Source organism: Anomaloglossus baeobatrachus, chromosome 4 (assembly GCF_048569485.1).
Source record: "Anomaloglossus baeobatrachus isolate aAnoBae1 chromosome 4, aAnoBae1.hap1, whole genome shotgun sequence".
Lineage (NCBI taxonomy): Eukaryota > Metazoa > Chordata > Amphibia > Anura > Aromobatidae > Anomaloglossus > Anomaloglossus baeobatrachus.
The window spans coordinates 229,537,167-229,563,663 of NC_134356.1; the positions used below are offsets into that span (position 1 = coordinate 229,537,167).

Consider the following 26,497-nt stretch of genomic DNA (forward strand, 5'->3'; position numbering starts at 1 on the left):
GCAGCCATATTACTGGAAGATCAGCCATATTACAGGAAGAGCAGCCATATTACTGGAAGATCAGCCATATTACAGGAAGAGCAGCCATATTGCATTGTGTTTCAGTCAACATATCATGCAAGTTCATGATACGAGTTATTTAGAATAATTAATCTTAATTATATTAATATCATGATTAATGTTTAACAATAATATGTAACATATTCAATGGTCACTTTCAACACCCCAGTAAACAAGTAGATGACAAGAATGAGAGTTTGTTGTCAGCGGCTACTCAGTCTCTTCATTGCATTGCTCATTTAGGATATCCTGCCATTTTGCAGTATCAATAGGCAGCTATTAGCTCACATAGTGAAACTTTTCATGTTTTCCTGTGATTGGCAGATTTCATATGCTCAGCTGTTTAACCCTGTACAGGAAAGAGAGGTGGGACTGATATCATTATTTAAAGACACAGCCGGCACAGGGCACACAGCGCAATGTAAAGCCCCTGGAACTATCGATCATATTTATCAATTTATTCAAAAGTAACACAGTAATACTTTCATCATGATGGAGAAAAAGGCGCCAGTGTTAATTATCCCGGCTCTTCTGGGGGTCATCAGCATTTGTACAGGGTCTGGAGCGTTCACAGTAAGAAATAACTATGCTTGTCCTTAATCTGTTGATCTTAGTCACTGTATTTGTTTGTAGGTATGGGGTTTTCTATATTTGTGGCTGCTTACAGATTTTGAGATATTATTGAGACCAATTCAGGTACTGTTTTCGAAAGTTAGTATTATCTATTACACTTTCCTTTTTTATATTATTTCATCGCTTACACAATAACACTTCTTCTATGTTACATTAGTCTCTGAAACTATTGAAATTTTGTGGCAAATTCTATATATACTGTGTATATATATATATATATATATATATATATACGGTATGTATACATATATATATATATATACTGTATGAACAGTATATATATATATATATATATATAATATATTTTTATGTATTTATTTTGTGTGTGTGCGTGTATATATATATATATATATATGTATACATATATGTGTATATATATATAATATTATTTATAGATTGCAAGTTTGCAACCAGGGCCCTGACTCCTATAACCCGTGAACTACGTGTTACTTTGTAATGTGTTTATTGTCTGTACATGTCCACGCTCAATTGTAAATTGATATGGAATATGTTGGTACTGTATAAATAACATGTTTACTATATTGTATATGTAGTTTATCGTGCTTAACCCTGAGAACTAATCTGCAATGATGTAATGGCTATTTTAGGCTATGTGCGCACGTTGCATTTTTTACCGTGTTTTTGTGGTGCGTTTTTGGGCTCAAAACTGCATGACTTGGCTTCCCCAGCAAAGCCTATGAGATTTAATTTTGTTGTTCACACAGTGCAGTTTTGTTTGGCTGCGTTTTTGACCTGACAAAAGAAAATGGTCATGTCAATTCTTTCCTGTGTTTTCCTGCGTTTTTCCACACCTGCAATGCATTGGAAAAACGCAGCAAAACGCAGTGATCAAAAATGCAGCTAAATGCAGCCAAAAACGCACAAAATCGCGGTAAAACGCAGTGCATTGTTACTCCTGCGTTTTTTACGGCCAAAAATGCACAAAAATGCAGCGTTAATAAAAAGCAATGCGTGCACATAGCTTTAGACTTCTAGTTATTATTTTGCATGATATTTATAGCACCCTTAGAGTACATAACGTTACTTTACCATTGCTCTTCTTGTAAAGCTACTATTACACATCCGTGTGCTGACCTATTGTTTCCCAATGATCCATACATACAATTCATATCCATGTGTCCCATCCGTGAGACTCAGAGCATATCCTATTGTTATCCATTTTGCAGATCTTCCATAAAAATCTATGGGGAGCCGTAAAAACAGATAACATACTGTGGAGACTTGTGTTTCATTCCTTTTTCACTGATCCATTTTTAAGGGGAAATGGATAATTACAAGTTCAGGCAATCTGAGGCAAAATAGAAAGTATAAGAGTAAAGCGGTCCTTTTTAGGCCTCTTTCACACGTACGTGTCTCCAGTACGTGTTTGGCAGTTTTCTCACGTGCCGGAGACACGTACACACGTAGACCTATGTATTCCTATGGTTTTGGACACACATAAGTATTTTCGCACGAAACGTGTGTCCGTTCCGTACTTACGTGTGTCCGTTCCGTACTTACGTGTGTCCGTTCCGTACTTACGTGTGTCCGTGTGTTTGTCATGGCAACATGTCTGTTTTCTCTCCGGCATCACGGGTGTCACACGGAACGCAAACGTGTCACACAATGCAAACGGACCACACAGATGTGTTCCGTGTGACACGCACCGGAGAAAAGACATGTCTGTGAGGAAAAAAAACAAAACTTTACTCACCTTCTCCAGCCCTGCTGTCTCTGCCGCTGCTGTCACTTGCTGCCGACCGCCGCTCATTATGCTCATTTAATATTCACTTCACTGCGTCTGGAAGCAGCAGCAGCAGCGGGGAGTCTGCAGGACCGGAGACCGAAGATCAGCACCACGGACAGCGACAGGGACAGGTGAGTAGAAAGTTCCCGTTCTCCATGTGTTATCACGGATAACACATGGAGAACACACGTGTGCCATACACACGGCTCACGGAGGGCAAAACGCACCTCTGACAAGTCCGTGAAAAACGTGCATGGTTTTTCACGAACGTGTGAAAGAGGCCTTAAGGCCCTGTCACACACACAGATAGATCTGTGGCAGATCTGTGGCAGATCTGTGGCAGATCTGTGGCAGATCTGTGGCAGATCTGTGGCAGATCTGTGGCAGATCTGTGGTTGCAGTGAAATTGTGGGCAATCAGTGCCAGGTTTGTGGCTGTGTACAAATGGAACAATATGTCCATGATTTCACTGCAACCACAGATCTGCCAAACATTTATCTGTGTGTGTGACGGGGCCTTTAGGCTGAGTTCACATGTCCAGTAATCATTCGTTAGAATGGAACCTGCAGGGATCTGTTGGCAAAAAGTTCTGCAAACACAACTTTCTTGTCCATTTTGAAAAAATCGATTTTTGCAGGGACTGTTTTTTTTACATTGGAGTCTATGGAAACCTGATCCGATAACTCATTGCTATTTATATTCCGTTTTTATTGCATTTGTAAAGGATCCGTGTTCTGCTTACTGGATCAGTTTTAAATGGAAGATACAGCATATAGTAATCCATTAATGGATCCTTTTTCTATAGACTCCAAGTTAAAAAAAAGGATCCTGCAAAACTCAGTTATTTAAAAACGGACAAATAAGTTGTGTCTGCAGAACTTTTTTTGCCAACGGATCTCTGCACGATCTGTTCTGCCGGATGATTACAGGACATGTGAACTCAGGCTATGTGCCCACGCTGCGGAAAATGCGCGGATTTTGCCGCAGATTTCTCGCGGAAAAGCCGCTGATTTTCCAGAAATCTTCAGCACAGCTACTCCCCAGCCATTTCTATGGCATTTGGGAAATGCTGTGCCCAAACTGCGGATTTTTCCGCAGCGGAAATCATGCGGATTTTCGTGCGGAAAAATCTGCAGCATGTCAATTATTGTTGCGGATTTTCGCGCGGATTTTGCCTATTCAATTGTATTAAAAAAAAAAAAATTGCAAAATCCGCAACAAAATCCGCGTCAAATCCGCATCAAATCCGCGTCAAATCCGCACAAAATCCGCACCTATGAAAAGGTGCGGATTCCGGGGGAAAGCTGCGGATTTTGATGCAGAAAAATCCGCAGATACAGAGTCCCGTGGGCACATAGCCTTAAGGCTGCTTTACATGGTACGACCGATTGTGCGATTTCACAATCAATCGTACCCGCCCCCATCCTTTTTGCGTCACGGACAAATCGCTGCCCGTGTCGTACAAAGTCAGTAAGGCTATGTGTCCACGGGAGAATGTAGCTGCGGATTTTTCTGCATCAAAATCCGCAGCTTTCCCGCAAAATCCGCACCTTTTCAAAGGTATTAGAGATAAGAGGACAAGAGTTTTTTTAGTGCAAAAAAATTACAAAATTTTATTAGACATAGTGGGGAAATATATCCAAACAGTCATTAAAAACAAGTTAAAACATTAATGACGGATTACCCCCACATGGGACATGATGCAAAGGCTAAGGTGTATACATATAGAGCATATGGGTATAACACACTCAGTTGTACAGAGAAAGCATGTGGGTGTTATCTAACAATCAGCCGAACACTTTATAATCATACTGCCAGGCAGAGTTGCTGCAGTATTAAGCACAGCTATACTTGAATTTGAGACCCCACTAGAGAACCTGCACAAGCAGATACCAGTACCAAAAAACGCCCTGTATCAGTCCAACCAAGTAAGGAGGGGAGCTCCGCCAGGAATAGAGCCTCTGGAAGACCTACGTACGTTTCGATATTAATGGTTAATAATCTTCATCAGGGAGGAGGACGCCTCCTCCCTGATGAAGATTATTAACCATTAATATCGAAACGTACGTAAGTCTTCCAGAGGCTCTATTCCTGGCGGAGCTCCCCTCCTTACTTGGTTGGACTGATACAGGGCGTTTTTTGGTACTGGTATCTGCTTGTGCAGGTTCTCTAGTGGGGTCTCAAATTCAAGTATAGCTGTGCTTAATACTGCAGCAACTCTGCCTGGCAGTATGATTATAAAGTGTTCGGCTGATTGTTAGATAACACCCACATGCTTTTTCTGTACAACTGAGTGTGTTATACCCATATGCTCTATATGTATACACCTTAGCCTTTGCATCATGTCCCATGTGGGGGTAATCCGTCATTAATGTTTTAACTTGTTTTTAATGACTGTTTGGATATATTTCCCCACTATGTCTAATAAAATTTTGTAATTTTTTTGCACTAAAAAAACTCTTGTCCTCTTATCTCTAATATGTTGATGAGTTTGTGCTAATTGGGTGGGGTTCCAGAAAAATCTGGACCCACCCTTCACATTTGTGTTATGGTATTGTGGAGTTTTTCTTCCCTAACCTTTTCAAAGGTGCGTATTTGCCGCGGATTTACCGTGGAATTGCCACGGATTTGATGCGGATTTCGGTGCAGATTTTTTTTTTTTCCCCAATTTTAAAGCCAAAATCCGGATGAAAATCCGCAACAATAATTGACATGTTGCAGATTTTTCCGGACCAAAATCCGCACGAAATCCGCTGCGGAAAAATCCGCAGCGTGGGCACAGCATTTCCAAAATGCCATAGAAATGGCTGGGAAGTACCTGTGCTGAAGATTTTCGGGAAATCCGCGGCTTTTCCGCGAGAAATCCGCTGCAAAATCCGCGCATTTTCCGCAGCGTGTGCACATAGCCTAACCCCCGTCACACATACTTACCTCTCGTGCGACCTCGCTGTGGGCGGCGAACGTCCACTTCCTGGAGTGGGAGGGACGTTCGGCGTCACAGCGGCGTCCGGCCAATGGAAGCGGAGGGGCGGAGATGAGCGGGACGTAAACATCCTGCCCACCTCCTTCCTTCACATAGCCGGCGGCGGCCACGTGATGCAGGTGAGCTGCTGTTCATCGTTCCGGGGGTGTCACACGGAGTGACGTGTGCTACCCCGGAAACGATGAACAACTAAATTAAACGATATTATGGAACCTAGCGAGCAGTACACGACTCACGATTTGTTAGCGATACTGCGTCGCTAGGAGGTGTCACACAGGCCGGCATCGCCAGCGATGCCGGATGTGCGTCACAAAAACCGTGACCCCGACGATCTATCGCACGATAGATTGTCTGGTGTAAAGCAGCCTTTAGATGAAATTTAGAAATAGAAATGGATGTGTGAATGTTGCCTAACATCAGAAGAGATTTAGCTAAAATTCCATAGCACTTCACACTAAATTAGTAAGAAGGTGTATGAAGAAAGTAACAATGATTTTACCATTACTTTAGTGACATGTGACAGATTTGTTGCAGACCTCCATTTCATTTGACTGGGGTTTCAGAGATCCATGTGCTAAGGCTGAAAAAACACAAATGAATGGAGTTTATCTGACATGTGAATATATTCTAATTGATCATTGATTTTCACTAATAGCACATAACTGCAAAAAATGTGTCCCTGATGTACCAGAGGGAGTAATAATAATAGTGCGTATTTCTTCATCTTAATAGAGGCTGCTGTCTCCTAGCAGTAACCAGCTATTAGCCGTGGTCTGCGCTGCCCTTGGTGCAGAACAAATTGATCCGGGGCAAATAAGAGCAGATATGTGTTTGGTATGGGCACTTGCTTGTCTTTTGCACCCGTGTTAACAAATCTCTGTGTGTTCAGTGCTACCACAAAAGAGACTGTGCGGAAAACTCATCAGCCGTTGTCATTATTTCTCAGATTGTTTATACATGGTTGTACTGTTGCCATGTTGTCACTCTTGTTATCTATTGACACCCTGACCTTTAAAAGGATTGCCCCTGGATGACAGCCCCATCACGAGCTATACTGGGCCATATTGATGTTGTGGGGGGAGGGTGGGTTTATGTGTCCTTACTAGGGATGATCAAATATCACAAATTTTCCCCAATATTCGGCTTCGCGAATATTCAACGAATAGGTCACGGCTATGCGAATATGCGATGCGCAATGTAAGTCTATGGGAAACCCGAATAGTTGCTATTTGGCAACTATTCGGGTTTCCCATAGATTTACATTGCGCATCGAATATCGATATCACATTTTATGAAAATGAACGACGTGTCAACGATGGACGATAAGGTGAGTATTTTCCATTGTTAACGGTCACTCCTTGCTGTCACACGCAACGACGTCGCTAACGATGCCGGATGTGCGTCACGTAATCCGTGACCCCGGCGATATATCGTTAGATCCGTCGTTGCGTGTGACGGGGCCTTTAGACACACCCATTCAACTATATGGATGTGAGAAAAAAAATTGCAAGTCACAGTGTAGCATCTTATTATTAAAATATATTGCAATTCTGTAACATAGGAAATGTAAATGGTCTTGTACATTATTAATTGCTGCTACTGTAAAACAAAATGGATTGTATACAGATGACAAGTGTGAAAAAGATCGTCCCACTTTTCTGGATGATTTTTTAATACTCTAGGGGTGAACCTACCCATATAGGTAGCTAATCAGTTGAATTGCCTTCAATGATATGCCACAATCGATAGAAATGGATTCTATCTACAATAAAGCTGGTTGATCTGGACTAGTGGAGATAGTGAAATCCTGCCCCTCTTTTATATTTAAAGGTGTTTTCTTCATGGTACAACACTTTAAAACTTCATTTGTTGTAGTAACCCAGCACTTTCATTGTTTTACCTATTGTCTGATTGATATACAGTGGGTAGTTCAGACCCCTTTAAATTTTTCACTCTTTGTTTCATTACAGCCATTTGGTAAATTCAAAAAAGTTCTTTTTTTTTCTCATTAATGTACAGTCTGCACCCCATCTTGACAGAAAAAATCAGAAATGTAGAAATTTTTGCAAATTTATTAAACTCTAAAAACTGAAATATAACATGTTCATAAGCATTCAGACCCTTTGCACAGTATTGAGTATAAACACCCTTTTGAGCTCGTACAGCCATGAGTCTTCTTGGGAATGATGCAACAAGTTTTTCACACCTGGATTTGGGGATTCTCTGTCATTCTTCCTTGCAGATTCTCTCTAGTTCCTTCAGGTTGTATGGTGAACGCTGGTGGACAGCCATTTTCAGGTCTCTCCAGAGATGCTCAATTGGGTTTACGTCAGGGCTCTGGCTGGGCCAGTCAAGAATGGTCACAGAGTTGTTCTGAAGCCACTCCTTTGTTATTTTAGCTGTGTGTTAGGGTCATTGTCTTGTTGGAAGGTGAACCTACGGCCAACTCTGAGGTCAAGAGCACTTTGGAATAGGTTTTCTTCCAGGATATCTCTGAACTTGGCCACATTTATCTTTCCTTCAAGTGAAACTAGTCGTCCTGTCCCAGCAGCTGAAAGACACCCCATAGCATGATGCTGCCACCACCATGTTTCACTGTTGGGATTGTATTGGGCAAGTGATGAGCAGTGCCTGGTTTCCTCCACACATACCATTTAGAATTATGAATAAAAAAGTTCTATCTTCATCAGACCAGAGAATCTTATTTCTCATAGTCTGGGAGTCCTTCATGTGCTTTTTTGCAAACTTTATGCGGGCTTTCATATGTCTTGCACTGAGGAGAGACGTCCGTCGGGCCACTCTGCCATAAAGGCCCAACTGGTGGAGGGCTGCAGTGATAGTTGACTTTGTGGAACTTTCTCCCATCTCCTTACTGCATCTCTGGAGCTTAGCCAAATGATCATTGGGTTCTTCTTTACCTCTCTCCCTAAGTCTTTTCTCCCATGATTGCTCAATTTGGGTGGATGGCCAGGTCTAGGAAGAGTTCTGGTGGTCCCAAACTTCTTCTATTTAAGGATTATGGAGGCCACTGTGCTCTTAGGAACCTTGAGTACTGTGGAAATTCTTTTGTAACCTTGTCCAGATCTGTGCCTTGCCACATTTCTGTTTCTGAGCTCCTTGGGCAGTTCCTTTGACCTCATGATTCTAATACGGTCTGACATGCACTGTGAGTTGGGAGGTCGTATATGGACAGGTGTGTGTCTTTCCAAATTAAGTCCTATCAGTTTAATTAAACACAGCTGAACTCCAATGAAGTAGTAGGACCATCTCAAGGAGGATCACAAGGAAATGGACAGCATGTGGCTTAAATAGGAGAGTCTGAGCAAAGGGTCTGAATACTTATGACCATGTGATAGTTCAGTTTTTCTTTTAAATAAATTTGAAAAAATTTCTACATTTCTAGATATTTTTCTGTCAAGATGGGGTGCAGGGTGTACATTAATGAGAAAAAATTAACTTTTTTGAATTTATCAACTGGTGCAATAAAACAAAGAGTGAAAAATTTAAAGGAGTCTTAATACTTTCCGTAAATGTAAAAAAAAAAAAACAAGTGCTGCTTTCAATGACTTTCTGTCCTTTGCAAATGTCATGTATTGTCGTAAACAGAGGTAGGTAATTAATTTTCCCATAAGAGACCATGACTGGGGTGTAGGCTGAACTAATAGACTGAAATTAGTTCTACTCAATATTATTAACATATTAATTATAATAATTATTCTTTTAGTAATATTAATTGTGTCACTTAATATTGAGTAGGCGTTAAAGGCGTATTCCCGTCTCCATTATCCTATCCCAATATGTAGTAGGTATAATAATAACAATATTAGCATATACCTCCAATTAGAAATGTAGTATAGTTCTCCTGATTACCTATGTTGCTTACCTCCTGTGCAGGGCATTGCAGGACCTTAGGTATACATGGCTACAACCACTGGCAGCTAACTTACTAACTGTGACTATGTACATGGTCGTAGTCATGGATAGGTGCTGCAATGTCCTACACATGAGGTGAGCGACATAGTGAATCAGAAGAATTAAACTACATTTCTAATTACTTCAACTGTCACTATATGCGAGCCCTCACATAGCCTTCTATACACTTTACAAGCCCCACAGTGCCTCCTATATACTTTATGTGACCGACATAGCCCCCTATACAGTATGTCCACCAATATCCTGTCCACCGCCATGAACTTGAGAACATCGGCAGCTATAGGCATAGAACTGGTGTCTAAGTATAGTGAAGTAGCCATGCGCTACGCAATGAAACCACTTATTGCGCCACCTGGTGGAAAACAATGGAGTTAGCATTTTTATTTCGAAAACAGAACGAGATAGAGGAAAAAAAAGTGAATTAAAATATTGTAGGGCATCATCAATTCAATATGAATCGACACCTTGCATACAAAAATGCTATGATTAGAACGTGTTAAACTCACAAGTCTGCGGACGTGAAGCGATACCTTGTGGAGACCCTCCTACAAGTCATTGGGTATGGTAGCTGCATGGAGTGGCCACACCACTTCTATGCTTATAGCTGCCGCCGTTCTCAAGTTAATGGCGGTGGACAGGATATGGGTGGACACACTGTGTAAAGTATGAGCCCCACAGTGCCTCCTATATAATTTATGAGCCCGACATAGCCCCCTATATACAGTATGAGCCCATACACATATGAAAAGAAAACAAACAATATACTCACCTCGATCCCGTTCCCCCAGCACTGACTTTCCAGACAGCAGAGCCAATGATGTGACATCATCGCGTCTGCTGTCTCACATGCTTGTTGGTGGAAGAAGGAGCTGGCAGCCCCTCCTCCAATGTCTCCACCGCTATCCGCATCTTGAGGATGATGATAGTGTCACAGGTGGAGGAGGGGACGCTGCGCTCACCCACTGCTCGGGTCCGGCTACTGCTGCTGCTGCTGTTGCTCGGTGGTGGCTCGAGTGGTGGGCCGGATCCCGGGGACTCGAGCGGCGTTCCTCGCCTGTGAGTGAAAAGGGGGGAATGTTTGTGGTTTAGGGATATTGTCCGTGACGCCACCAACGGTTGTGGTGAGATTGGTGACACCACCGCTGCTCTGGACAGGGATCCCGGGAGCGGTGACAGGGAGCAGCTTGGATGTTATTTCTCCCCTCCGTGGGTAGGGGGTTTGGTGGTCCCGGGGCCCGGTAAGGGGTAGGGATGGATGGCAGGCGGGTTACGGGGCCTGGTGAGGTGCAGGGTCGCAGGGGCAGCGCTGTGCCGCATGGCACGGTGTTACTCACTCAGCCAATGATGAACACAAAGTCTCCGGTAAAACAAACGGCTGGATGGACGGGTCTCACAGACGGCTGCGGTGTTTCTCCTCCCTGCAGGTTGATGGTGACTGCCTTTCCCTGCACCTGTGTTTTGTGTACGGTTCCAATGGGTTCCCACCGGTAACCCGCTCCCCAGCTTGGATGGGTGCTGAAGGAGCCCCTTTTGCCCGCAGGCTCTGGCCCTGGGAACTGTAGCCTTGGCGGTGACAGTGTTTCCCTCTATCGGTTGGACTGTTGCCTTCTATCGGGACTTGGCTGCTGGCAAACCCCGGAGGTTCCCTTCCCTAACGGATTTGACAATTTCAACGGCGACTCCTAGCCTTGTCGGGGTCCGTAAGCCCTGCCGGATGGAGCTGGCTTTTCTTTGCTCACCGGTCCGGTACCGCCGAGCCACCGCCCGTCCACGGTCCTTACGGCTGGCTCCAATAGGCCTCTCCTGCAGACGGTCACCACCGTCTGCCAACCTTGCTGTACCGTCCGGGCCACACACCCGAACGCAGTCAGTCTGCTCCTTTACCACCTCACTTCACTCCTACTCCACTGCTCTCCAAAACTCATCACTCCTCAACTCATCTACTTTTCCCGCCTCCAGGACTGCGAACTCCTCGGTGGGCGGGACCAACCGCCTGGCCCACCCCCTGGTGTGGACATCAGCCCCTGGAGGGAGGCAACAAGGGTTTTTGTTTGACTTAGGTGTGCCTGACCGGGGTGTGGGGTGTGTTGGTGTAGTACTTGTGACATCCTGGCTTGTCCAGGGCGCCACAATAGCAGTGTCATCAGATGGTGGAGGAGGGCATGTTGTGGCCCGCAGTGCATTGTTTTCAGCCCTTCTACGGGCCACATCCAGCTGTATGGCTGTTCCACCCGCAGGCCGCACTTTATATAACCCTGTTGTAAAGGATTCTATATTTCGTGATATGTTGTGCAAAGCAAAATTATTATTATATTTATGTGATCCATTATGACACCCAAATTTTAACATTAAGGAAATGGTCAGAGCCTTGGATGCATTATAACGTGTTGTCAAGGATTATTTTTCTGATCGATGTTTTTAACAAAATCTTAACAGATCCTTATGAAGCACATTGCCTTTAATAGGATATGTCAGGACTTGTTATTCTTCACAGAGAAAAGAATGGAGGTTTACTGATGCCAACTGATGTCATTTCCCATGAAACAAAATGTATTATAACCCTTCAACCCTTACTGGAAGTATTTTACCACTTTTCATGTAAAAATTACTATAATGTTCCAGTATTTTACTACTAAATTAATTGATGTCACCATCTCACACTATCACAAAATTCTCTCCATCCACAAGTGTGAGGCATTAATGATCATGTCTTTTTATTCTATGTATAGCTGTACACTGTAGTAAGCTGATTTTAGGATGTCCTTAAAGAGTAACCATCAGTTTATTTTTTTCATTTTTGTCTTCATAAATTAATCGTACACATGGAAATAAGAACATTTTGTAATATATCTTATAGCAAAAATCTGGTGCTTTCACCACCTAGACTGATCATTCATTCTCAACATTTTCAATTGGCAGGTAAAATCTTCAGACAATACATACTTTCTCATTACAAAGATAGGCGATGACAGTTAGTGCTCATGAAGTTCTATGGAGAACTATAACTGTTTTCAGGAGTTGCAGCACAATGACTGTGTTTGCCTCTAGCTCCTCCCTCTGTCTCTACCACATCCCTCTGCCTCTAGCTCCTCCCTCTGCTTCTTCCACATCCCTCTGCCTCTAGCTCCTCCCTCTGCCTCTAGCTCCTCCCTCTGCCTCTAGCTCCTCCCTCTGCCTCTACCACATCCCTCTGCCTCTAGCTCCTCCCTCTGCCTCTAGCTCCTCACTCTGCCTCTAGCTCATCCCTCTGCCTCTAGCTCATCCCTCTGCCTCTACCACATTCCTCTGCCTCTAGCTCCTCCCTCTGCCTCTAGCTTATCCCTCTGCCTCTAGCTCCTCCCTCTGCTTCTAGCTCCTCTCTCTGCCTCTAGCACATCCCTCTGCCTCTAGCTCATCCTTTTGCCTCTTGCGCCTCCCTCTGCCTCTACCACATCCCTCTGCCTCTAGCTCCTCCCTCTGCCTCTAGCTCATCCCTCTGCCTCTAGCTCATCCCTCTGCCTCTAGCTCATCCCTCTGCCTCTAGCTCCTCCCTTTCCCTCTTGCTCCTCCCTCTGCCTCTACCACATCCCTCTGCCTCTAGCTCCTCCCTCTGCCTCTAGCTCATCCCTCTGCCTCTAGCTCATCCCTCTGCCTCTAGCTCCTCCCTTTCCCTCTTGCTCCTCCCTCTGCCTCTACCACATCCCTCTGCCTCTAGCTCCTCCCTCTGCCTCTAGCTCATCCCTCTGCCTCTAGCTCCTCTCTCTGCCTCTAGCTCCTCCCTCTGCCTCTAGCACATCCCTCTGCCTCTAGCTCCTCCCTCTGCCTCTAGCTCCTCCCTCTGCCTCTAGCTCCTCCCTCTGCCTCTAGCACATCCCTCTGCCTCTAGCTCCTCCCTCTGCCTCTAGCTCCTCTCTCTGCCTCTAGTTCTTCCTCCTTCCACTCCATAGAATTTTAAAAGCACAAGTTGTCATCTCCTATCTCAGCAGTTGGAAAATAAGTCTTTACTGAAAATAAATTTTACTCATGAATGGAGAATGAAAGATCAAGCTAGCAGTAGAAAGAAGCACATTTTTCTTAATAAGCTGTATTACAAAGTTGTCTTTTTCCATGTGCACTATTGATTTTATGAATTAAAACTAAAATGACTGTTATTTAACTACTTCAGGACTGAAATTGGACTAAATGTTTAGGCAGTCCACGCTTATCCTTGCATTGACTTTCTAAAATGTCAGTTCAGTCTAAGCAGCTTTCACAACTTCGTAGAGCTGTGGGGAAGGAAAGCTGCTGTCTCACAGAACCACACTCCCCAAAGAAAAGGTAATCATGGTTTATTACCATGTTTACCTTCTCCATCTCAGTATACACATTGCATTGCTGTACTAGTTTTATCTATATACACTGCACAAAAATATAAACTCAACACTTTTTGTTTTGCTCCCATTTTTCATTAGCTGAACTCTACGATCTAAGAATTTTTCTATGCACACAAAAGACCTTTCTCTCTCAAGTATTGTTCACAAATGTGTCTAAGGCCTGTGACACACATCCGTGCCGCCGGCACGTGTTTGTCATTTTTTACACGTACCAGCGGCACGGAGACACGTTAACCAATGCTACCCTATTGTAGCAGGCACACACACGTAAAACCACACGGAACGTGTGTCCGTGTGCGTTTGTACGTGTGTGCGTTTTTCAAAGCGCTGACATGTCAGTGTTTTCTCCCGCAGCACGGGTGTCACACGGCCCGCACCCGTACCACACGGGTGTAGTGTGGATGCGGTCCCGTGTGACACGCGCCGGCGAAAACACACGTGTCAGTGAAAAAAAAAAAAACATTTACTCACCTTCTCCAGCCCTCCTGTCTCTGCCGCTGCTGCCTCTTGCTGCCGACCGCCGCTCATTATTCTCATTGAATATTCACTTCACTGCCTGGCAGCAGCAGCAGCGGGGAGACGGGAGGGCTGGAGACTGAGGATCAGCACCATGGACAGCACCGCGGACAGCAGGAAGGACCAGGTGAGTATGTTAATTACCGGTTCTACGTGTGCTATCGCGGATAGCACACGTAGAACACACGTGTCCCGCACGTACCAGAGACACGTACTTACCTGCACGCAACACGCAGGAGAAATACGTGTCTCTCGGCACGTGCGTGAATTTCACGTGAGTGTGGCAGAGGCCTAACTCTGTGTTAGTGAGCACTTCTCCTTTGCAGGGATAATCCATCCACCTCACAGGTGTGGTATATCAAGATGCCAATAAGACAGCATGATTATTGCACAGGTGCGCCTTAGGCTGGCCACAATAAAAGGTCACTCTAAAATGTGTAGCACCATACCAAATATATCGCAGATTTTGAAGGAGCATGCAATTGGCATGCTGACTGCAAGAATGTCCACCAGAGCTGTTGCCTGTTAATTAAATGTCCATTTCTCTACCATAAGCCAAGTCCAAAAGTATTTCAGAGAATTTGGCAGTACATCCAATCGACCTCACAACTGCAGACCACACGTAGCTACACCAGCCCAGAACCTCAACGTCCAGCATCTTCACCTCCAAGATCGTCTAAGACCAGATACCCAGACAGCTGATGCAACAATCGGTTTGCAAAACTAAAGCATTTTTGCACAAAGTGACAGAAACCATCTCAGGGAAGCTCATCTGCATCATTGTCGTCCTCATCGGGGTCTCCACCTGATTGTATTTTGACGTCGTAGCCCACTTGAGTGGTCAGATGTTTACATTTGATGGCATCTAACATGTTGTAGAGGTGTTCTCTTCACTGATAAATCCCAGTTTTCATTGTCCAGGGCAGATGGCAGACTGGCAAATGTGTGGCGCCCTGTGCCTAGGCGCCACAGATAACTACATGTGTATTGCCATCTGTATAACATGTATTGTTAGCCTTAATGAGAATTTGGTTTTCTCTGCTGCACACAACAAAACATACATTTGCATACACTCCCTTACTGGAGTGGTCACTTGAGAGAAAAACAACTCTTGAATGATGAGCCCTAGAAGGCAAAAAGGGAGGAGCTTAGCTCTGAAGTAAATTTCTGTCTGAGCCGATGTGAAGTGAAATGAGAAGCGTATTGAGGAGAGGTCCTCTCCTGAGGTGATGTCAGATACCTCTGGAGGGGCCAGCTACACTTGTCAGTGTATCAGTCACTAGGTCACTATTGCTTTCAAGGTCGGTGACAAAACCGAGAGACTACAGCCTTTTTACAAAGGGTAGTAAAATTTGCCTGGGAGCACAGTGGCACGTGTGAGTCTGGAAACTTCTAGAAGAAATAGAGAGTTTTCTTTCAGGATTCCAGTCACCTGCTTGCCAGAAGGGATCACAAATCCAGATGATTCTTGCCTTCGAAATCCAAGGATACCAAGATACCTATTCCCAGGTAGGGAAATAGTAGCAGGAGAAATACACTATCACCGCAAAGCAGAGAAGCCAAACTCCCATCGGGGCAGGGAAAACCAGCATCATTTCATTGTAAGTCTGTAAAGAATGTTCCGGACTGTTATGCAGAGGTTCAGTAAAAGGTAAAAGTTACCTGTACCGTCTCTGGTTGATTTATTCCCCGCTGCGCCATCCTTACCTCAACACATCCCCCAGGACACAGCCCTAGTTGGGGGAGCAAGAGGACAACCCTCTGGCACTGCACATCAACACCTAACTCCTGGGGCCCACCAGCAGTGCTCGGCCATACCAAAGCCGAACATCCTAACTGACTTCACAAACTCTTTATTTATTTTTTTTTCTTTCTCCCCTTTTTAAATTTTATTTTTACTCTCCATTACAAAAAGCCTGTTACTCTCCATTTCAAAAAGCCTGTCACTCGCTCCCAGTAGAGCCACATCACCGCTCGTAGCAACTGCCGTGACATCAGACACCTCCACGGCAGCACAGTACGTGGTCAAACCAGATAGTAACTGGTTTTCTGACCCTCCCCGGACCCCTAATACTGTAAAGCTGGACATTTTAGAATGACCTTTTATAAGGCCAGCTTAAGGCACACCTGCGCAATAATTATGCTCTCTAATCTGCAAGTTGATATGCCACACCTGTGAGGTGGATGGAATATCTCAGCAAAATAAAATTGGTCAGTAACATGGATTTAGACAAATTTGTGAACAATATTTGTGAGAAAATGGCCTTTTGTGTACATAGAAAAAGTTTTTCAGTCTTAAAGTTCAATTCATTAAAAATGGGAACAAAAACAAAAGTGTTACATTTATATCTTTGTTCAGTGTAGATTAAGAAGCACTTACCCTGCTTCCTTCTCTGAACTCTGAAAACATGTGAAGGAACAGGAGCTGCTAAAGTCTAAGAAATCTACAGGTGCATCTCAATAAATTAGATAATCAAAAGTTAATTTATTTCAGTAATTTAATACAAAAAGGGAAATGCATATATTATATAGAGTCATTACACACGGAGTGATCTAGTTCAAGTGTTCATTTCTGTTAATGTTGATGATTATGACTTACAGCCAATGAAAACCCAAAAGTCATTATCTCAGAAAATTAGATTATTATATAAGACCAACTGAAAAAGTGATTTTAAACTCAGAAATGTCGGCCTACTGAAACGTCTGTACAGTAAATGCACTCAATACTTGGTCGGGGCTCCTTTTGCATGAATTACTGCATCAATGTAGCGTGGCATGGAGGCAATCAGCCTGTGGCACGGCTGAGGTGTTATGGAAGCCCAGATTGCTTTAATAGCAGCCTTCAGCTCGTCTGCATTGCTGGGTTTTGGTGTCTCTCATTTTCTCTTGACAATACTCCACAGATTCTCTATGGGTTTTAGATCAGGCGAGTTTGATGGCCAATCAAGCACAGTGATAATGTGGTAATTAAAACCAGATATTGATATTTTTGGCAGTGTGGACAGGTGCCAAGTCCTTCTGGAAAATGAAATTTCCATCTCCAAAAAGCAGAGGGAAGCATGAAATGCTCTAATATTTCCTGGTAGACAGCTGTGCTGACTTTGGTCTTGATAAAACACAGTGGACCTACACCAGCAGATGACATGGCTCTCCAAACCATAACTGATTGTGGAAACTTCACACGAGACCTCAAGCAGCTTGGATTGAGGCCTCTCAACTCTTCCTCCAGACTTTGTGACCTTGATTTCCAAATGAACTGCAAAATTTACTTTAATCTGAAAACAACACCTTGGACCACTGAGCAACGGTCCTTTTTCTCTTTGGCCCAGATAAGATGCTTCTAGTGTTGTCTATTGGTCATAAGTGAATTGACACAAGGAATACGACAGATGTAGCCCATGTCCTGGACACGTTTGTGTGTGGTGGCTCTTGAAGCACTGACTCCAGCAGCAGTCCATTCCTTGTGAATCTCCCCCAAATTTTTGAATGGCCTTTTCTTAACAATCCTATCAAGGCTGCAGTTATCCCGGTTGCTTGTGCACCTTTTTCTACCACACGTTTTCCTTCCACTCAACTTTCCATTAATATGCTTGGATACAGCTCTCTGTGAACAGCCAGCTTCTTTAGCAATGACTTTTTGTGGCTTACCCCCTTGTGGAGTGTGTTAATAACTGCCTTCTGGACATCGGTCAAGTCAACAGTCTTCCCCCTGATTGTTTAGTCTACTGAAACAGACTAAGGGACAATTTTAAACACTTAGGAAGCCTTTGCAGGTGTTTTGTGGTAATTATTTTAATCTTCTGAGATGACTTTTGGGTTTTCATTGGCTGTAAGCCAGGGGTCTCAAACTCGACTGAGTATATGGGCTGCACATAGAAAAAAAATATTTGGGACGGCCGCATTCTTTGCTGGACCCAATGACATTTTTAATGATCGTGTATTTTTTTTTACACATTTTGAATTACATTTCTTTAACATTTTTCGCTTGTTTATTATAATAAATGTGCATGTTTTTATTTCAGTTTATATATTAAAAATACTTTTTTATGGGAAAAAAACAAAAAACATTCTTTATTTTGATTTTTTTTTTTTTACATTGTATCCCCTTCTTGTAAGTAATATTGTTTTACAATTACCACCATATAGTAATTTTGGCCAACATTTTGTAGTTATATTTCCATCCTGGTCCTCATCTTTTAATAATAATATGCTCTTATTGTCCTCTGTAGTAATGTGTTCATATTGCCCCCTTGTAGTATTGTGCCCATATTGTCCAAATTTTGTAGTAATGTGGCCATATTGTGCCCTGTGGTAATGTGCCCATATTGTCCCCATCTTGAAGTAATGTGCCCATATTGCCCCATCTTGTAGTAATGTGCCCATATTGTGCCCTTGTAGTAAAATGCCCATATTGTCTTCTTGTAATAATGTGCCCATATTGTCCCCATCTTGTAGTAATGTGCCCATATGGTACCCTTGTAGTAATGTGCCCATATTGTGCCCTTGTAGTAATGTGCCCATATGGTGCCCTTGTAGTAATGTGCCCATATGGTGCCCTTGCAATAATGTGCCCATATTGCCCCCTTGTAGTAATATGCCATCCTGTAGTAATATCCAGTTATTACGTTGTTCACATACAAAAAAAAAAATTATATATATATATATAAAAAAAAAAAATATATATATATATATATATCACCCTCCTCTGTTTCCTCAGTGCCTTCCTTAGTTTCTTCTTGCAGCCCACAGGGCTGAGTGCCATGACGATCGCTGTGCTGTACACAGGGCCGCCGCCATCAACATTTTCCTACTGGGGAGTGATTTGCGGCACTGCTGCTCTCCTCACTCCTCACATCTTTACTAATGGCAGCCGCGCCAACCAATCAGAATACACCCAGGTGAGCTGCTGGCCTCTGATTGGCTGGCAGCAGCTGCCATTAGTAAAGCTGTGTAGAGACGTGCTTCTCTGCGAGGTGCAGCAAATTATACTCGCTGGAAGGAAAGTGCTGACGGCGGCGGCCCCGTGTATGTAATGGGCCGCAATCGTCACGGGGTCTAGGTGTCTGCGGGCCGCAACAAGTAGCCTCAGGGGCCGCAAGCAGCCAGCGGGCTGCGTGTTTGAGACCTCTGCTGTAAGCCATAATCATCAACATTAGCAGAAATAAACACTTGAAATAGATCACTCTGTGTGTAATGACTCTATATAATGTGTTTCCCTTTTTGTATTGAATTACTGAAATAAGTTAACTTTTTGATGACATTCTAATTTATTGAGATGCACTTGTCGACAAGTTTTCTGTGAAGCATGTAGGCTGAAATTCCGTTGTAGCTGGGCTAATATATCGGCCCCAGCTACATATGAAAATCAGCAAAAAAAAGAATGTATAGATATGTTAAAATGCCACCCCGAAGGTCTTTTTGAGATCTTATGGTGACACAGTGTTTAAAATAAATGAATGAAAGAAAAATAGCAAAAAAAATGAATAAAAAATTTAAACTAAAAAAGAGACAGTACCAGTCTAAGGCCTCCTTCACACAACCGTGAAAATCACACACGTGTTTCACGGACGTGTCAAAGATGCGTAATGCCCTTCATGTGCCGTGTTTATGGCACTACGTGTGTTCTCCGTGTGTTATCCGTGATAACACACGGAGAACAGGAACTTTCTGCTCACCTGTCCCTGGTGTTGCTGTCCGTGGTGCTGATCTTCGGTCTCTGGTCCTGCCGACTGCCCGCTGCTGCTGCTTACGGCCCGCAGTGGAGTGAATATGCAATGAGCGTAATGAGCGGGGGTCAGAAGCAAGTCACAGCAGCGGCAGAGACAGCAGTGCTGGAGAAGATGAGTACAGAAATTCTTTTTATTTCACAGGCACGTGTGTTTTCTACGCTGCGTGTCACACGGATAACATCCGTGCAGTCCATGTGACACCAGTGATGCCGGAGAAAAACGGACATGTCTACGGGCACACCACATGGTATTATCCACATGGACACACGGTCCATGGCAAAACACGCACGTGAGCGCAGACCCATTAATGTTAATGGGTCTACGTGTGCCCGTGTCTCCGGCACGTGAGGAAATGGACCAAACACGTAGCGGAGACACGGACGTGTGAAGGAGGCCTAAATCACAGTTTCTAGCCGCATCCCCCACTGAAAACATATATCTGTAACGCCCCAGCAGCGGTCGAACTGCTCGGATCCGGACGTCACTACTCGTGGCTCGAGGGTCTCCAGTCCCGGGGGCTAAGGGTCACACCCGAATGAAGAAGGGGTTATTTACAGGGGCGATATATATAGTTCGTGATGCAACCCGTGGTGTACGGTAATTGGGAGTACCGCCGCTGCCGTTGGGGAGTACCCGGGGTGATGGAGTGGGGCAGCCAGATGACGTTACCCTCCACGGGTAGGGAAAGGCCCCGGGACCCTGGATGGTGGGATGGTATGCAGGGGTAGCACAGGCTCGCTGGTTGCAGGGGTTAATCAGGTACTCACTCAGCAATAAAGCAGGCGCTGACAACCGGGTAAATCAAGTCTCTGGGTTCCGCTGCCCTCTTGGGGAGCTCGTCCGGGTCCTGTCCCCTGCAGCACTGCCTGGTGGTCTGTGACCTGCCTCCTGGCACAGTATTTTTAGAGTGTCCTTTGCGGCCTGTCAGCATGGAGCTTTCCGGGTCCCGCTCCCCAATGTGGCTAACTAGAAGAGCCTGCTCTCAGGAGCTCACGCTTGGGATTTCAGTGGGCTGCTTGTTTGGAAAGCCCTATCCCCCTCGTTGCGCTAGTGCCCCCGATCTCTGAGCTTCGTGGGAATAGTCCATATAGGCTTTGTCCTCCACAGGTTAATTGCTGGGTCGCCTGAAGCTTCTCCCCGACCTAGTGTCCGTGTACCCCGACGTGCCTTCGGTCCTTGACCGGTGATTAGGCTCAGGCTGCTGACCGTCCTCCAAGACAGGTCCCAGGCACCTAGCCTCAATCCCCTGTGACCGGAGGTCCGACTCCTCTAGATCCAGACCACCATCTGCGACCTAGTCTGCTTCTCTCCTGGCAGCTACAACTCCCAGCTTCCTCGATCTCCTCACAGCTCGAGGGCTACCACTGAACTGACTTGACACCTCCCACCTCCCTGCCTGATCCCTAGGTGGGCGGCCCTATTCCAGCTTAAGCAGCCCGCTGGTGTGCCTGATAGGGTGTGGTGCAAGGTGTATCTAGGATTTGTGAATGCTGGTGGGGGCAGTACTGCAGGATGGAGACCCAGAACCATGGGGGGGTTGAGCCCTGCAGAGGAAGAGAAAGATTGTGCAGAACCCTGTGACGACCTGACTAGTCCAGGGCGTCACATATCCAATCTAAATATAATTTCTGCAGAAAGGGAAATGCAATTTAAAATATTTACCAGTCCTTTGTGGTCATTAAAAAAGGGAAAAATAGCCACATATTTCCTACATTTCTTTACATTTTCCCCCAATATCAGCAAAAAAAAAAAAAATATAAAAAAATGACATAAAAGTTAAACCTCATGTGTTGCAAAAAAAAAAGGAGGCAAAAATTATTTAAATATCTGAACGAGAAAAAGTCCTAAAGGCGTTAAAAAAAAAAGAAAATGCTGCTGGTGGTAAATGGTTCAGTGATGAACTGGCTAGATACTGAATATGACCTTTGATTACTTCTGATGGTGATAACTAGTGGTGAGCGTATATTTTGGTCACTATTCATTACTCGCACGAATATTAAGGTATTCGCGATATTCGTTACTCGTCGAGTATTTTGGTATTTGTCTCGTGAGTTTTGAGTCCCCTCCCCCGCATGCTTGGCGCCTGATTTCAGCCACTAAACATGCGGTTATTGCCTGCTAATCACAGTAATGCCGTAGCCATCTTTGCTTCTGGCATTACTGTGATTGGGAGGCACAGTGCTAAAATAAATGATGTGTGGTGTTAAAGCAGGAGAATTCTACTTACTGAGTTTCCTCATGGCTGTCACACTGCTTCCGGGTCCAATCATTAACGTTTATGAGTATGCACTGCTTTCCCTGCCCATGATCTATAACAGTGTCTGTGATTGGTTGCAGTTATGCTTCTCCTGCCCACCCTCTGTGGCGGCGTCTGTGATTGGTTGGTTTTACACTAGCTGTATGGGTCCCCAAAGTGGCGTGTAAAAATAAATAAATAATTGGAAAAATGGTGATAGGGTTGCCTGTATTTTGTTACCCATCGCAGATAAAGCAGACATCTACAGGCTGCAACCCCCAGCTGTTTGCATTATCTTGGCTGTGTATCACAATACAAGGGACCCCATGCAGATTTTTTTTTTTATTATTTAAATAACTAATTTAAAAAAATGTTCTGAGGTCCAGGACCAAGGCAACCGAGATGAACCAGGTATAGTGCCCAAACTGGCTCATCTAATGGATGCGCCAATTCTTGGGTGGCTGTGGGCAGCTATTCTTAGGCTGGGGAGGACCCCGTAACCATGAGCCACCCATGCCCGAGAACACCAGTCCCCAGCAGTTCACTTTATCTTAGATGGGTATCAAAATTAGAGTGACCTCATGATGTTTTTCTAATTATTTATTTAAATATTTTTTAAAAAAACTGCATCGGGTCCCTCGTATTTTGATACTTAGCCAAAATAACGCACACAACTGGGGGCTGCAACCTGTAGCTGTCTGCTTTATCTAGGCTGGGTATCAAAGTACGGGGGACCCTGCAACATTTTTTCCAACTATTTATTTAATTTTACACTCCACTTTGCAGACTCAGACAGCTTCTGCGAGGGCAACCAATCACAGACACCAAAAATGGATATATTGCTGGCACTTCCTAACCTGAAGGTCTGAATTGGTGCATAGTGAACATAACATATGCTATCACAATAAAAGTTACACTCAAGCAAGAGGGAAAAAAATCACAGACACCGGCATAGAGGGTGGGCGAGGAAAGTAGGAATGTAACCAATCACAGACACTGTTACAGAGGGTAGGTGGGGGAAGCAGTGCATATTCATGAACTTTAATGATCGCACCAGAAAGCAGTGTAACAGCCACGGGACACTCAGTAAGTGTACTTCTCCTGCTTTAATCCCAGTAATACTCTGAAAACATTATTTACAGAAACCAAATGTGAGTCAGAAATGCATCCAGCCATCTTCCCATTCAGTTTCACCACTTTTCCATCTCTTGCAGCATTTTTACAGTTTTCCAAGACCAAACTTCCAAGGTTCTCCAGAAAATATTCGAGTTTTCCAAAGACATGCATTAGGTTCATTATTCGGTACAAATACTCGAATAAGAGAAATTATTCAGCACGTACAGTAGAATCCGAACCCAAATATGACTATTTGCCCATGTCTAGCGATAACTATTTCACAGACGTGATATAGTCTTCTGCAACCGATCTATGGTTAAATAAAATATTTAGTATTTATGTGCATATGTAACAGAGTTATTCCCAATAAAACAGATTATACCTAATCCATTGGATAGGGGATAATTTGTGATTACTGGGATCCAACTGTTACTGGGATGCTCTGCCTACTTTCTCAAAAATGTTTAATGTGTTTCCTACTTGAAATAGAGGGACAAACCTTTCCTCTATAGATATATATATGTTTCTTATTTTTTGCTTGAGTACTACAACAGCACTGACTCCCCTAATTCTGTGATACTAGATTTGAGGTGCAGGAAATACAGTAGATTGTAGACTGTAGACCCATTTTGCCAAACTCTACAATTGGCACTGGGATGAAGGGGACCTGGAGGCGAAACCAGCCGGCCTTGGGAAACCAGTTAACATCTACTAGCAGTGAGTAAACCAGTTGCACTGAACACCTGTGTGGACTACCTTCTTCTGCCGCCCACTGCACTATACACCCTCTGGGGCAAAACCCTACTTGTGGAGAGTCTACCATTCTAGCTGCCAATACCACCAGCCTCAGTAGAGACATACTGCAGCGGCTGCTCCCTACATTTAGCCGCAACACCGCAAGTGGCGTCACATGTGAACATTATCTTATTCTCCCCTGTAAATATCCCCATTACAAAAAGGGCCCAGGGCACGGAACTGGGCAACAGCCACCACCGTGACATCCCCCAAAAGAGACACTGCCCAGGACTGAGTATCCCATATCCCTGGGTGCTACATATCATACTTTGTGGGGACCATCATACTGTGCTAAGGGCTATTGTGTGGAGTGCATCATATTGTGTAGGAGGCTATAAGGGACATCATATTGTGTGTGGGACTGTTGATTTCATACTGTGTGACCATCAAACTGTGTGTGGGGCTGTGGGAGCATCATACTATATGTGTGGGTATGTGGGGGGTCAACATACTGTGAAGAGGGGTTGTGAGGGCCCCATATTGTGAAGTAGAGGGATCATCTTACTGTGTGTGGCGGCATTATACTGTGTATGGGGGCTGTAGGAGTATCATACTTTGTGGGTATATTGGGGCCCTTCATTCTGTGAATGAGAAGTATAGGGACATCATACTGTGTATGGGGTTGTGAGGACATTATAATACTCTGGGGGCATCTTACTGTTTGGGGGCCAACACACTATGTGAGGGAGTTGTGTTGAACATATGTCGCGGGCCGGGAGGACGCCGCCGCTGCTGCGCTCTCGCTAACGCTCGGGTCCGGCGCTGCTGCGACTGCTGTTGCTCGTTGGCTCGAGCGGTAGGCCGGATCCGGGGACTCGAGCGGTGCTCCTCGCCCGTGAGTGAAAGGGGTGGTGGTTGGTTTGGGGGATTTAGTCCGTGACGCCACCCACGGGTCGTGGTGAAGATGGGCACCACCGCTGCTGATGACGGGAATCCTGGAGCAGCTGGGATGTTGTTTTCCCCCTCCGTGGGAAGGGGTCGGTGGTCCCGGGGCCCGATGATGTGACGGGGAGGCAGGGTTGGTGAGGTGCAGGGTTGCAGGGACAGCGCGGCGCGGTGCCGGATGGCACGGGTGTACTCACTCAGCAAGAGATGCTCAAAGTCCTCGGTAAACCAAACGGCTGGATGGACGGGTCCCGCAGCCGGCTGCAGTGTCTCTCCCCGGACAGGTGATGGCGGCTGTCTTTCCCTGCACCTTGATGTTCTTGTTTGACTACTATGGATCCCCAACGGTAGTCCGCTCCCCGGTGTATGGGTACCGGAGGAGCCCGTTTGCCCACAGGCGCTGGCCCTTGGGTCTCTAGCCTTAGGCGGTAGCTGTATACCCTCACGGTGTGGGCGGTTGCCTTCAATCGAGTCTTTGGTTGTTAGCATACCCCTGGGATTCCAGTCACACTCGGATTTGACTATTGTCGGCGGCTCCAAGCCTGGTCGGGGTCCGATGGCTCTGCCTGTGTGTGCTGGCTTCACTTCGCTCCCCGGTCGGTACCGGCGGGCCAACGCCCGACCCTGGTCCTACGGTTTCACGTTGCTCCACCACTCCTGCAGACGGCCACCACCGTCTGCCAACCTTGCTGTCAGTGCCTGGGCCACAAACCCAGACACCCAAGTGTTTACTCCTCTCACTTCCACCTCCTGGACTAAACTGTCTGTTTTTCCCGCCTCCAGGCCTGTGAACTCCTTGGTGGGTGGGGCCAACAGCTTGGCTCCGCCCCACCTGGTGTGGACATCAGACACTGGAGGGAGGCAACAAGGGTTTTGTGTTTGGCTGGTGTCCCTGTCTAATGGGGGTGGGGGTGTTTGTGTGTTATCTGTGATGACCTGGCTAGGCCAGGGCGCCACATTCCCCCTTGGTGAAATGCAGACCATCCGCGGGCTGCCCGTCCATCACCGGTTTTATTTTTCAACTGTAAAAATATAAATAACATATAAACATTTCAAACATAAGTATTTTTGTGAGAACACTTAAACGTTGCACATTTTTAATACTGACAGACGGACGGATGTCTTCCGCTCTCCCACCCAAGCAACGTAGCCCTGATGCTACCCCTAAGAAGTGGGCAGCACCCCTTGACCCCAGTCCAGGTTCAGGCTGCCCGAGCGGGAACGGGTACGGTAACTCGCACCCGGCTGTCACTTCAGGGGACCCCACGTCCTTGGGGGACCCCTGACCCCCGGAGGATAGCCACTGGTCCTGATGGTGGCCGGGCCCCAGCCTGCTCTGCTGTGGGCCCTTCCTCCAATCTGCCTTTCCGGAGGCGGCTCCGACGGAAAATCAACCCTCAACTTATTTATAAGCCCACAGGTTCGTGGGTGGCCTGCCAGTTCTCGGCCATGTCCATGAGTAGTCTCTCATGCAGGTTGTAAACACAGGGTCCGTCCAGGGACAACTTGCCG

General features: G+C 45.2%; 1 protein-coding gene across 1 annotated transcript in view; it reads left to right on the forward strand.

Annotated features, from left to right (window-relative positions):
- Positions 1–495: 495 nt before the first annotated feature.
- STAB2 (stabilin 2) overlaps positions 496–26,497 on the forward strand; it is a 273,355-nt gene continuing 247,353 nt past the window's right edge. The window contains exon 1 of the mRNA XM_075344716.1: positions 496–633. Coding sequence (XP_075200831.1) covers positions 550–633 — 84 coding nt within the window. The 5' untranslated portion in view covers positions 496–549. The remainder of the gene's footprint in view (positions 634–26,497) is intronic.